Source organism: Pieris napi, chromosome 15 (genome assembly GCF_905475465.1).
Source record: "Pieris napi chromosome 15, ilPieNapi1.2, whole genome shotgun sequence".
Lineage (NCBI taxonomy): Eukaryota > Metazoa > Arthropoda > Insecta > Lepidoptera > Pieridae > Pieris > Pieris napi.
Window position 1 is genome coordinate 4,077,928 of NC_062248.1, and position 15,150 is coordinate 4,093,077.

A 15,150-nucleotide genomic window follows, 5' to 3' on the forward strand; every position below is an offset into this window, starting at 1 on the left:
ATATTTTTTTATAAAAATTTAGAGTCGAATCACCAGCGGAGTGTGTAAGGAAGTATTAATAATTTCATTTATTTTACTAAAAAACATATAACATACATAAAATAAAAATAAACTGTATTCGAGTACTAGATAATCAGGATAACGTAGTCCATGTTAAATATTAGTACAAGGAGTGAAGGCCTCCTCCAATTTCTTCCACTTGTCTCTCATCCTCACCACTATATAACAATCCTTCCGCGCTATCCCGTTTATTCCATCTTCTCAGGTTTCTGGTCGGCGCCCTCTCTTTTCTCTTTTAACATATAAATTAATTTATAATAGCATATTTTTCAATAAATTACTACTGTATACAATGAACCGTTTACGATATCGTTTAGAACAGCATTTATATTGACCAAAATCAAAGGTCCCGGCTGAATTCTTTTGTTTTAGGTATTTAATACCAACGTCATCGGCTGTTACGACTATCGCCAATGGTCGTAAAATTCGTAAATATAAGTAGTCCCTGCCATGTCGTTATAACATATTTTGACTGTATCTTAAAACAATCATGATTTATTTTAGAAGTATTATACATATTTATAACAGTCTTAAATAACAAACATGACTAAAGTAGAATTCACTTGAATAGTTTTTCGATTTCCGATTTGCAGTTCCTTTTAAAACAAAGAACTGGATTTCTAACAAAGATTTCCGCTAAACACTAAACTTTGCAGGTATTGTTTAACCTGTGCAAGTATTTAAACACTAGGAAACTATGTTAAGTACCTAGATGACCCAGTTAAGCTTAGAAACTCGGAATCGGACTATGAAGATTATTTTTGGTCGTACTTGAATTCGTGTATGCGGTGATGTTAGTTATTTCGACTATGTATTTGAGTGTTGTTCCCACGAGAATGTAAGTGCGTGCTCCTATTTCACCATGCCTTTTGCTGATAGAGGACAAATCTTTGTTTTTAATTTATTTTATTATTATTACTTAAGATGTCATGTGAAACATGGTGTAATGGTTGCAGTTTCTTACAAACGTTGTGTAAAACAAAAAACTTGGCGATTAAAAAGAGTGGCGGGGAGTTTATTGCTAGTTCTTCTATTCCGTTCTACGCCCTTGATTTGAGAACTGGCAGAATGTAAAATTAGGAGCATTTAATGTATATTTCTTCTTTGACATTCATAAGTGTACATTTTTGTTACCTATATGAATAAATGGTTTTGACTTGACTTTGACTTAGTATATAAATGCTTAATTTGAAAAGAGCCTAATGTTGTTTTTTGTGATATTTGACCCGACGATGCATTTAAAACTAAAATGGATACACTTATTGAAGGTTGATTACGTCATACATCCGGTCTTGTGCTTTATGGTTAGTGTATTAGTGTTATCTATTTCTCGAAAAATCATTTAAAACCACACGGGAGACGCTGCAGTCGGAAACTAGTATTTTAATGCAGTATTACAATACTAGCTTCCTTTAATACATTTCATGAAATGTATTATTCTCCCAACTTGTTTTTAGTCAAGCATGGATTCTTTAATTATTAATCATACCTAAAAAACTTGAAAACAATTGAGTACCAAAAATAACTAAAACTTTTACCCAAAAAGAAGCGTACTTTAGATTTTAGTTACAGTTAGCAACACAGAATTGATACTACAGAAATACTTCAGTGGCTTGTAGCTCTTAGCAACGTTTATTACTAAATACAACTTTAATGCGATACTAGAATATCGCTTATTCCTGCAACTGCCACGTAACCTAAGACCTAACTTCCATTCATAAGTTTTGCTATCTAAATGAGTCAATGACCTCATATGTGTGAGATAGTGTTACCGTAAGTAGGTTTCCACGAACGGTAGCGGCGTGATTCATGAGAATCCGTCTCGCAGCATCCTTGTCATACCTTGACGTTGAGGTCGCCAAACGACTATAGAACTGTGAGGTATAGATTATGGATATAGACTATACAAAATATAAAGAGAAAACGCTTGGAAATTATCTTTATAAGTATTCATAAAAACTGAATCTTTCAAATAACTCTTTGTCCCTTTCTCTCAAATTGTATTTATGCTTTAATAAAAAGAGATAGAACTTTGGTAAAACGATGTAAGTGAACTAAATTAGTTTTTATTAATACAAGGGCTAAAGTTGGAAGTCCCGGAATGACCCTTATGGATCATGGGACAGCCAGTCTGTGCCTGTAATACATAATTTGTCCGAAATAATCATTATTTCGCCTTGAAATATAATATTACTTTAAATTACTGCCTTAAAATAATGGTATATCTTCCGTTCGGCATGGTTTTAATTGTCTATAAAGTCAAAACAACCGAAAAAAGTACGCACGTAAAATAAGCGTACTAGAAAAATAATTTAGTATTATAGTTTTAATTGTGACGAAAAATCAAATATCAGAAATTCACACTATGATTTTAATGAGCGACATGTCTAATCACACGTTATACTAGGTAATTAACCTCCAAAAATAATGTTTATTAATATTAATGACGTCATTGCTCTTACGCCTGAATCATCTTGAAAATTATTCCCATTGCTATAATTCAGTTGTTTTGATTTAGTGTTTTGCGGTTATTTGAACGGAGCGCATGTGTTGATCCAAATGGTTTATAGTGCAAAGTTTATTACTTTAATTAAGAGTTTTCGGAGCAAGTCATGTGCTTGCCATTGTAAGTCAGGCCTTAACAGGAAACCTTCGAAAAAATGGGTGAGTTTGTTATTAAAAAAAAAAACACGAATTATTTAAATTAAATGACTTAAAAGTATATTCATATATTAACTATTGTTATATATAATATTTTTATTTGCAATCAAGTAAATACAATTTTCTTAACCTACAAAGTAGTAATAAAAATTATTAAAAAGAAAATCAAAACAAATTTGAAAAGTTTGGTACCTGTGGCAGTGTACCTTTTACGCAGCATTTCCTCGCTGTATTGAGATAGTTATTCGTTGAGCCAGGAAAGTACCAGCTCTGGGCCAACTTAAATCTTTAATAATAATATATATATTTATTCATGAATCTTTTCAACATTTAATTTGTTTTCTAACTGTATTATGACATGAAAATCACACAACTAGACAATTAATCTAAATATAATAGAATTAAAATGTCAGAAATTGGACTAGTGGTCTCAGCACTCTCATCCCTGAGGTCGTAGGTTCGATCCACGGCTGTGCACAAATGGACATTTTGTCTATGTGCAAATTTTATATTCGCTCGAACTGTGAAGGAAAACATCGTGAGCAATCCCTCTTGCCTTAGACCCAAAAATTCGTCGGCGTGTGTCAGGCACAGAAGGCTGATCTGAGTTTATATGATTGACAAATGATCATGAAACAGATACAGAGATCTGACGCACAGAAAAAAATTTGTAGTCTCTGAATTTTTCCAGCTACACGTATAAACAAAATAATTTCTTACTTTATGACTTCGAGTTATTAAACGTTTCAACTTATTGAGATTCGTCGAAGTACATCCTCCAGTATGCAATTTTGATAGCCATTCGTATCTATTGCATAAGCGATTGCGTTGGGGAAGCGGACATGGCCTGCCTCAATGTGTCGCCCACGCTTGCACAATGCAATTCATCGTTATCGCAAGATTTGGGACGCGTTGTTTCAAATGCAATTAATTTAGACTAACTAAATTTCGCTTTTTAAATTGAACAGTTTTGAAATGGGAACGTTTAAACGAATTCGAAAATAGAGCACGGGTTTTAACTGACATAAAAAATAAGTTTCTCAGTTATAGCTGTATGATTTATGTTGGAACCCCTTCCAAGCACATATGCGAAATTTCTCAAGTGTCGTGTTCTAAAGTTGCGCGTAGTTTTATTTTACCAGTATTTTTGTTATAATATGAAGATAAATAACTGGCTATTTCGTCCATAATGTAGAACTGTTTCACCTTTTCTCAATTTATGCTTCTGTATTTGGTTCGAAAAACGTTTCACTATTGAATGACGATGTGCGTATATACCTTTGTTGGAATTACTACAAAAAACTTTGTTCAATTAATTTAAGTATTGAATATTGTATATGTAATCATCCAGATATTATAAGCTCTACAGAGGAAGCTCTACAGACAGATACTGCGCTCAAATGGTGCGGATACACCCATAAATCTGAACTATGTAATCGATAAACATTTCTCGGTCTAAGCAGAAACTATTATTATAAATTATTCTAGGCGTTTTAATCTTCCGCAACCACTCTGCATAAATTATGTTAAAACTACACCAATTAGGTGCCTTTGTGGAACAAGGATAATAATAAGAAAGTTTTATTTAAAAAATAGTTCAATGAAAAATAGTCGCTACAATTGTTTAATTAGAATTTATCAAACAATGGGACAGTTTTGTTAGAATTTTTCTCGTTCTTTGAGCTTGGATTTAATGAACATTTTCAAGACTTACTGCACTTAATATATCTCTCTCAGTAAAACTTATTACGTAATGAGAAAAGTCAAGAGTTAAAAGTGGGTTTGCAAATGTTTCAGAGTAGGAATTTAATGATATAATTACGTGATTTTATGTTATGTAGGACTGTCCTACCCTTGATTGTGCTTCAGAATACACCAAATTTTTGTTTCAACGTGCGCGAAAGATCAATGGTGAAGGAAAATAGTTGACGTCAAGCACAAAACTATAAATAAAATGAATCAATCAATCATAAAGGGCGTAAGCGCCACTGGTTTATTAATCCATAATTCGAAAGTTCCATACGCCGCTTTCGTCATAATTTTATTACTAATTTCATTAGCTCACGTGCGATTTAATCCACACATTTTACGGCAGTAAATAAAATAACGATGTTTTTACTGTAACGTTCCCGGACCTATAAACCCAGTTGCCGGTTAAGTGATTGCTTAACCATCGGTAAGCTTCGGGAATATACTCAATCGCATCGTACTAGGAGCACTCAGTCGGAATCTACGTGAAACTAGATTTATACGTTTCAGTAAGGATCTTTATTATGTGAATGAAATGTCGTGTAAGTGATATTCCGTGTTCTCTGGCATTGTCTCTTTCATAAAAGTCGAAATATATCAACGTCATGGCATCGTATATCGCTGAACTTTAGTATTACTAATAGATGCGTTTGTCAATTGTCATCTTGACAAATGTGTTATAACAAATAGCACAATATTTAATATATTTGTTATAACAAATATTCTTTCTTAGCCATCAAAAATATGTAGCAGTATTTTTGCTATGCATTCGTAATAATATTTAAATTTACTGTCAATAACAAGTTACATAATCACGTATCCCAGGGTCCTGATGTAGAACTGTGTTCAAGGAGCCTGTGACTCAGTTACAATATCGAGAATTAATTATAATAATATAAAACAAATTATAAAAAAATATCATAAATTAAAAATATTTTATTTTATTTTTTCCGTATAATATAGTTTGTATAAGACAGTTATAATAAAAGCTATAGTTGAATACAGGTATACTACAAAAACGATAATTGTGAATTCAAAAAACTCCCATGGAGAGCTTTTTAAGAATTAAAAGAAGAAAAAAGAATAGAGAAACGTAAACTGTTTGACTGCAAATACCGTTCGCAAGGATGAACTTTTGTCATGCTATAACTTTGCCTTCTGATATTTTATACGTATCCCTTCGTCAACACAGGATATTATGTCTCGACTACTTAGTTATCCGCCAATTGAGTTAACAAATAACGGTTTGTGATTCGATTAATTTATGGGGTTTAACGGGAATATACGATTAATGGTATCCTTGTTAACATTTAACATTGTTGCACCCTTTAGGATAAAATATGTTCGAGATGAAAGACATCTCCTATGAGGCCCATTAATTGCTGTGAAATTAGGCGGAAGTTATACGTTGAATGTCTGAAGTTTGTATGTTGTATGAAAATTAAATCAGTGGCGCTTCAACCCTTTTAGGTCTAGGCCTGATTTCTGTATTTCATGATCATGTATCAATCTAATAGGCAGATAATCAGCCTCCTGTGCCTGACACCGGCGACTTTTTGGGTCTAATCAAGCCGGTTTCCTCACGATGTTTTCCTTCACCGTTCGAGCGAATGTTAAATGCGTACATAGAAGGAAAGTCCTTTGGTGCACAGCCGACGATCGAACCTGCGACCTCAGGGTTGAGAGTCGTAAAATAAATGGTATCTGTTTCCAAACAAAACCTTTTTATTCAAAGCATACATTAAAAAATCTCTAAAAAATATTTCTTCAAAACCCGTTGAATGAGCCATCATATTACATTCGAACATATTAACTACTTGACTATACGTAGTTTTCAATAATTAAAATCTATTAAATTTTGAAATATGTTTTAAATTTCCCTCATTGTTGCAGTGTATGGCGCGAGCGTTGTACGACAATATAGCAGAGTCGCCTGACGAACTGGCATTCAGACGAGGAGACCTGCTCACCGTGCTGGAGCAGAACACGGGTGGCAGCGACGGCTGGTGGCTCTGCTCGCTGAGGGGCAGACAGGTATACATCTAGCAATTTTTTACTTTGAACTACTTGCTTAGGAACATATGGGCCCAGTTTCTATATCTGTTGAACCGTGAATATTCTGACGATGTAAAGGTATCAATAATCATTCAAAATTTCAGACACAAATCGTCTATTTATTTGTCTAATTTATATATATACTAGCAGACCGGCCATGCTTTGCTGTGGCTAAAGTTTTTGTTATATTACATAGTAGTAACCTATTCAAGGGAAACGGTAGGAGAACACCAGTCATGGGGACCACCATGCTTTATTGGTGGTTATGCCATTAAATTGTAGCTTATGTGAATCGTTGGTACTTTCAACACAGCGCCATCTGTTAGAATTGTGACTATCAAATAAAAACAAATATTTTGCAATAAAATAATATTGTGGGTATAAATTGAGATATAAGCTATCCTATCTTTTAAGTTGGATCAAACTACACACGGTGTGCAAATTTGATTGATATCGGTTCGGTAGTTTACGTGACACGTAATTTATATATATTTTTAAAAATAATAACAACCACTTTTATAATAAATCCATCAAAAAGAAACATATAAATTATTACTAGAGAGCTCCAAGTTAAAGCCTCATACAGGATTTAATTAATCACTGCATGTAGAGAAAGTATATTTATTTTCATTACATGCTAAGTAAATAAGGGAAATTTAATTGCATTTAATTTTAATGTAAGAGAAACATGAAAAGGAAATTACATGAGGAGCCGGTATTAATTACGCATTTATTATAAAAGCTCTTTTGCCATAGTACTTTTCGCAGAAGCGAGTATTCTGGAAATGTTCAGAAAGTTCCTTCATGGGAGCTGTGTATGGGCCTTTTAAACGACACTACACGCACGCAATTTTGACATTATTTTGATGAAAATTCGTGTTTTTTTTAATTTAGCCAAGTAAGACGTATGTTTAAACGTATATAACTGAAGTCCCGTACGAAACCAGAGTCTGGAAGAACAAGAAAAAGAGTCTATTCTATCCTGATAAAAATATTGTTTCCGCGTCATTTGTTTAAATGATTGATAATACGCAATCACGCCATACACTAATCACTTACGAATTATGACAGATTTCCGCAAGTGGCACTGATTTTTAGTTAAAATCCAGGGTAAAATTGGTGAAGCTATTGCAAAAATCAATTAATTAAGTGTTCATCTCTTTTCCAGGGCATATGTCCGGGAAACCGCCTACGTATAGTAGCCGGAGTGTTCGATGGAAGCAGCACACAAAGGCGACGGACCCGGACACCTGCGCCTGTCGCCCACCAACCCTTGCCCACGCAGTCACCAGCCTTTACAAAAGTAAGTTGTAATTAAAGCAAGTGCTCTGTGCCTATCAACCTAAATCAATGTAAATTAATATTGACAATGTAAAAACAACATTTCGCTTAGAATTTTATTAGTATTATTAAACATAATTTCTGTTTTGCTTCAGTTATAATTTTTCTATTCATCAGAACTACACTCACTTTATTTATTTTGAAAATCAAAAATATGTTTATTACTAAGTTAAAAAAAACGTTCATATATTTAAGAACGCAGTCTGATCTGATAAAAAGCAAAGAAATATAAGCAATTCATTAATACCAATATTTTGTTTTCATACAAAATTTGACGTACTTCCTATTGGATAAATGAATCCCGAATCTATATTGACGTGATCATTGGTCACATATACATTGCATCATAGTAAACAAGTTATTACAAATCACTGAAACGTAAGGGGAAAACGGTATTTCTTTCCTCAAATGAATTAAACATTTTGTAAACAAAGATTTCATGTTTTTTTTACTAAATTCAATCACCGTTGGTAGTTTAATTAATTTTGTAAAATAGTTACAAAAGAGCACATGAAATTGATTCTACAAGCCACAATGTTAATATTTGTGTCTGGTAATTCTTAGTGCTTCAGCGTGCGACTCTCATCCCTAAGGTCGTAGGTTCGATCCCCGACTGTGCAATGGACTTTGTTTCTATGTGCGTATTTAATATCGCTCCAACCGGGAAAGGAAAACATTGTGAGGAAACCGGCTTGTCTTAGACCCAAAAAGTCGACGGCGTGTGTCAGGCATCGTCTACTTGACTTTTTGATTGCCAAGAAACAGATGCAGAAATCTGAGGCCCAGACCTAAAAAGGTTGTAGCCCCACTGATTTATTTAAGTTAGTAACACTCGTACATTAACCTACAAAAATCATAAATCTCCTGCTTAAACGCACTCCCGTTTGGAAGAGGTGACTAACTTCGTTGCTATTTTCTAGATCGAAGAATGTTCACACTACGACGTACCTCGCGCGCCCATGCCAGTCCAGCGTCTCGGCACATACGACTGTCCAAGACCAACCGCTGACTGGTACGATGCACCAAGAGCGCCACGGCCCGCCAGCGCTGACTCCGCTTGCAGCGGCACCGGATCACTTACCTCAGCAACGTCTAGTGCTTCAGCAAATTCGGGAAGTTCAGCCCATTCAGCAGCATCCGCTTCAAGCACATATGATGTGCCGCGGTCGCGAGCGTTACCTCTACCGTGTGATGCAGCGCTCGAAGCACTTGAAAGATTACAAGTGAGTGCAAAGTTGTATGTTATGAATAAGATTACAGAAGTTATTCAAATTAAAAAATCATATAGGTAACAAAATGATGTACACTTATGAACGTCAAAAAATAAATATGTATGAAATGCTTCTAATTTTATATTTACTGCCAGTTCTCAAATCGTAACGGAACGGAAGAGAAGAACTAGCAATAAACTCCGCGATTTTTTTAAATCGCCAAGTTCTTTGTTTTACACCAAGTTTAAAAGGAGCTGCAACCATTACACCATGTTCCTCATGACATCTTAAGTAATTAATAATAATAAAATAGATTAAAAACAAAGATTTATCTTCTAGCAGCAATAGGCATGGTGCAATAGGAGCACACACTTACATTCTCGTGGGAACAACACGCAATATGTTCAGTATCCTTCCAATCAAAAGAGGGAAACCTCTGAAGAGTCCTAAGCTTTTAGCACCTTGTTAATCGAAGGCATCTCTATTCCAGGAAGAAGCATCAGCAGCAGTATCTCGACTTCTTTCATACGTGTCTCCTGGATGGCGACGGCGAGGCGCATTGCGACCCCGCGTTCTAGACGTACGCGTCGCAGGCGCAAGGTTACGCGCCGCGTTACACGACCTAGCTGTGTTTGCTGACGCTACATTGGCCAATGCGCACGATGCACAAGACAAAGGTACTTAACACTTTTGGTACCTCGTACGAGTATAACACCTATGGGTAGCCTCATTATTATTTTTAATTATCTGCCAGCGGGGCAAACGTGCAAACAACCACAACAACAACTATGGCAACCCATGGACACCTATGTTAGTGCGAACCCAGCGTTGCCGGCCTTTTAGGGAGATGTCCTTTTTTTAATAGTTGGAGGTCGTCCCAGGGAAACCTTATTTAGGAGCACTTAGGAGCCCCAGACAAGTGTGGTTTGTGGCAGTCGACAGATATATTTAAATATTTTTTTAATGTTTGCTTAAACAGCTTTTCGTCTATAGAAGATATACCCATTGTTACACTTTTTAACTAGACTATTTGATGGTTGTTTGCGGTATCCCGGCAGAAGTCATATCATATTGGATAAGTGACTTCTGGATGAATTTCTATGGACTTCTCAAGTACCTACTATTCGCGGGGAATAAAACATAAATAGTTTGAAATACGCGTTAATTTGAAAATATTATAAGTATCAATACTTATTATTAAGAGCGTTTAATAAACCGTCGTACCGTAGTAATAAAATAATTTTTAGTAGAAGCGTAGGGTAACTCAATTTGCGTCCCTTTCTGACTGTTCATTACACCAATTTGTAACGCATGATTTAATGTCACGCGTATGTGAATAGAGAGGAGTTTATGAGTAATAAGTACTACAATGGTGAATATCGTAGTATTTGGGGTACTTATTCTATTAGATATGAACTGAAATTTATTACATAATGTGGTGCTGATCTTGGGTTGTACCCAATATGAGTACTGGCCTTAGATTTGTTTAATATGCAGATTTGTTTTAATATGCAAGTATGTTATCAGCCCTGCGATTCTGTAACTCACTTTTCAAACTCACACAGCGGTTTTCGCATCGGCGGTCGCTCTCAAATCAGTCAGGAAGCAGTCATTTTATGATTTGGCATTCTGATAAACAATAAACTACAAGCTCCTACCTTTTCAGAATGCCAAATCATAAAATGACTGCTTCCTGACTGATTTGAGAGCGACCGCTTGTCGATTCAATCAGGCAGAATAATTACGATGTTTTCTTTTACCGTATAATAATTCTTTAGCTTTTCCCAATTTATTTATTATATTTTTTTGATTTACTGACACAATTCTGCCTGATCAGGTGACCCGATCAGGCAGAATTGTGTTTTTTTGTAAATAAATAAAACTCTGACGTTTATAAGTATGTTATCTAAAAAAGATTTTTGTTTTTAGTATAGCAAGAATTTTTTTTCTCAGGTATCGCAGTGAAATTACGGCCCCTAGTCAAAGCGCTGAAAGACGCTGAGCGTATTACGCATGAGGCCACCAGCGCCCTGGATGCCGGTGACTGGGCCCCAGAAAGGCTAGAAAGGGACCGAGAGCCTACAGATGGGACCCAGGATGCTTTGGATCAGCTCGTGGCGTGCGCCAGGTCTTTAACTGAGGATGTAAGGCGTGCAGCGTCTTTTATACATGGAAATGCTTCGCTATTGTTCAGGTTAGTGTCAAAACGAATATAAAATAATGATACAAGTTATATATCTCTCAAAAATCTTATAATATTTACACAGACCAAAACCATTTTAACCAAATTTAACATCTTCTACATATATGTATATCATAAACATATGTAGAAGCAAGCTCATCAATAGTTGCTCTCATGTTTCCTTTAATTATTTAATACAATTTAATTTTAATTTAAACTGTGAAAACAGAACCTGTTTTTCATATTGACTCTGCGCTTCCGGTGAAGCAATTAGCCTCATCACTTATTAAAGTTCTATTTATTTTAATGTTATTTCTAAATTTCGTCAAAAACTTAGAGCTCAGAATGTGTAATAGGATGTTAAAGGATGTGGCTGAATGTTTTTATTTTTATGTAATTGTTTTTTAGTTATTAGAAGAAAATAACTAAACAATATTATATAAACATTGTAAGCGCTTCATCAATTAACGACAGTGTTTTATTTTTTAAGCTGTCATCTCGATCATAGAGACAAAATGTATTCTGGCAACTTAAAAATGCTACAAGCGTAACCTAGTCTGTGCCGATAAAGACAGTACTCACTCACTTAATATAAATAAATTGAAATTTACAATTTTTTTAAATAAAATGACGCGTAGCCACACCGGTTCTCTTTCCGCACAGACTCTAGAAGCTATTACAATATATTGAAGCCATATTATGAATTTTCAGACGGTCAGCAACAGTCCCAGAACACGAATGGACGGAGGAGTACGACTACGTGCGTCTGGAGTCGCGATCGGCGGCGGGAAGACGGAACGCAGAAATACGGGCGGCACTCCCTGACAAATTACGCGCTTCGTTTGACGCATTAGTGCGGGATGCAGACCATGCTGGCGAGGTAAATATGACAAAATATTATATGCCTATTTGGTTATTGTATTGTTACTGTGATGTCTAAGGTAATTGGGTCGAAGATAATTTATTGTAAAAACGTAACTTTCCTTGTTTACGCGGCAAAATTTTTCATCACCCACTAAAAATGGGTGTCTATGGGCTGCGATGACTGTCATTTTTGGGCGTACCGTAGGCTCCCCCTATTACATATAAAACAATTTAAAAAAGTGCTGAAATATTTAAAAACCAGTCAGCCAGTCGTACTAAGTTTTTTAAACTATAAAAAGCGCTGACAATGATAATAAGAGTACTTGATTTCTAAAGTTAAGGTATTTTTAATGTACTTAACATAAAGGTCACTTCTGAAAAATCTTAGAAAGCTTCTTGAAGGAACTTGGAAGCTCCAAGTGAAAGTAAAACAATTCAACTCTATCAAAGCTATGTGTCGCTCGTTGAAATACCGGCTGTGGATTTTTTAATGTGCGCAATAAATACTTGCTCAGACGGTAAAGAAAAACATTGTGAGGAATCTGTCTTATGCTCCTATCGTGTGTCAGGCACTATGACATGACCTACGTAAAAAAATCTAAGAAACAGATCTGAGGCCAGAACCCATAGAGTTGTAGCGCTGCTGTCTTCTTTTTAACTTCTAGAAGCTGTTTGCGTATAAGCTTTTTCACTATAAAACAATAAATATTGGTATAACTATATTTTAATGAAGAATTTTACTTCAAAACATATATTTTTTTTTACATTCGTAATATTTTCTTTTTAAGGTAAGCGCGGTCGCAGCTGCCACTCATCTGCCTCCAGACGATCGTCAGTTGGCTGCTTTTTACGCGGCTCAGACCGCGACTTACGGCGCGCATTTGTCTACGGCCGTCGAAGCATTCCTCAGAACCATAGAGATGGGACAACCTCCAGACGTGTTTTTGGCACATGGCAAGTTTGTGGTGCTTAGCGCGCATAGGATAGTGCATGTAGGCGATACTGTGCATCGGTAAGCATTTTACGTTTAATTTGTATTTACCTAAATATTTATTGGATAAAATGTTCTTTGAAGAAACTAGGTACTTTTATGAATGGTGAATGTATTTTGATGAGATCGCAAATCTATTCGTATGGCGTATGGTCTATGATATGAAGTTCGGTAAAAGGATATTTTTGTAGATTTCAGAATTAATGACTCTCTCTCTCTCTCAACTCTCATATATATATCTCTCTATATGGAAATAATAATTTTAATTCAATCTTTTAGGAGCGCCCAACACGCAGGCCTAAAAGCGAAGATGCTGCGATGTTCAGACGCGCTTTCCGATGCGCTGGCTGCAACAGTCGCAAAAACCAAATCCGCAGCACAACAGTTCCCTTGCGCAAACGCCGTAGCAGAGATGGCGGAAGCTGCAAGGCATCTTGCTTCCCGCGCTCAAGACCTTCGCAGGACTTTGGTGAGAGCCGCTGAGCCCCCTCAAGACACTCCCGCTACTACAGTCCCCCCTTCTGCCACGACGACCCCCCTTACGCCCCTGACCCCAATCACACCCATTGCCCCACATTTGGGAACGCCCTCCCTCCCAGTTCTATAAAGCTCTATAGCTTAGCTTAGGATTTGATTTATGGAATTCAAGCGACAATATGACATAGAATTTAGACCGGTATGGTTATTACGAAATTGCATTAGGCGTTATTATCGCATGAGCGCTTTTGTCATAAACGAAGTACAACTTAGTACAAATGTGATCAATCCATATATGTCGGAGCAATGGCAGTTGACACTATCACCATTGCTTCAACATAAATATTAAAGACTATTGAATTACTACAGACTATCAAATAGTCTGTTAATTTTTAGATCTAATAATATTGGCAAATCAATATCAAATAAACCATATAACTGATTTGAACTAATTTAACTTTGAACGTATTAAACAATAAAAATGGCAGCTGAAACCAGCGCCATTGCTCCGACATATTATTTGGATAATGTTCATAAATAAGCAATAGAAAGCCTTCTCAAGCCTTTATCTATAGCAAAACCTTTTCATATTACAAATAAAATGGTTCGACAAGTGCTATGTCGACTATAGTTAAATTAATGAATAGAATAAAGTTTTACAACTGGCTTTAGCTGTTTTTCTCGATTGATCGATTGTAATCTGTGTATCATACTATCTGGTTAGCTTGATTTCGTAATAACACTACCGAAGCGGACTTGACTGTACTTAAATTGTTTTGTACGTAATTCGTGCGGGGCACTGAGGAGCTGGCATCCTCTTCAAATAAACCAAAGAATTTCATGCGAATGCGGTGTATTGCCATTAATTTTCGATAAAACGGTCATAGCTGGATGCTCATTTGCTTGAGTTGAGTTATCCGTCCAGTATAAAGCGTACAAATTGTACTCGTAGTTGCACTTTATCAACGATTAATGTTTAGTGAAAGTTTCTATCGAGGGAAAATGGCTTGATATACTATCCGAATACATAGGGTTCACATATATAAAACAGTTTATATTAGATTGACTTGTGTATTCGGACTTAATATAAATGTGATTTGATTTATGTTCCTTTATTCACGGCCAAGTCTAGAAAATTCAATAGAAATGTGCTCAATATGTTCAATGTTAGTTTTAATATCGCGTCACTGCCGTTTTATAAGAAATTAAGATTAGACCCAAATTTCAATTTTATACCACCGTATAGGTACAATAATTAGGATTTGTAGACGATTTAGACCATTTTACAGCGTTCTCACTAAAATAGAAGTAGCGTACTTCAAAGGGACTCAGAGTTACCTACTCAGGTGTCAAGCATTGTTTATGGTCCGTAAAGGTGCGTAGACTGAATTCTAGAAATCCTTTTACTCACGTTTACCAGGATTACGACTCTTAATACTAATTGGTATCGGCACGTAATTGGTTCCTAATTGGTAACTGGACAAGGTTTTGGCGTTATGAAGGAATGTTCGCGAATTGTATTAGTACTAAAGTGAGGTGTCGTCTAATAACACTGACCA

The 15,150-nt window shown here is 35.7% G+C and overlaps 1 protein-coding gene across 5 annotated transcripts in view; it reads left to right on the plus strand.

Annotated features, from left to right (window-relative positions):
• LOC125056382 (breast cancer anti-estrogen resistance protein 1) overlaps positions 1-14,937 on the plus strand; it is a 90,533-nt gene extending 75,596 nt beyond the window's left edge. For 4 of the 5 annotated variants that reach the window (XM_047659427.1, XM_047659429.1, XM_047659428.1 and 1 more), the window contains 8 exons: positions 6,364-6,504; positions 7,694-7,828; positions 8,787-9,089; positions 9,568-9,754; positions 11,031-11,271; positions 11,971-12,139; positions 12,912-13,135; positions 13,394-14,937. In XM_047659427.1, the coding sequence (XP_047515383.1) occupies positions 6,364-6,504; positions 7,694-7,828; positions 8,787-9,089; positions 9,568-9,754; positions 11,031-11,271; positions 11,971-12,139; positions 12,912-13,135; positions 13,394-13,721 (1,728 nt within the window). In that variant the 3' untranslated portion in view covers positions 13,722-14,937. Of the gene's footprint in view, positions 1-2,578; positions 2,725-6,363; positions 6,505-7,693; positions 7,829-8,786; positions 9,090-9,567; positions 9,755-11,030; positions 11,272-11,970; positions 12,140-12,911; positions 13,136-13,393 lie in introns of those variants that run through there. The other variant, XM_047659426.1, reaches the window with a different exon arrangement.
• The last annotated feature ends 213 nt before the right edge of the window (positions 14,938-15,150 follow it).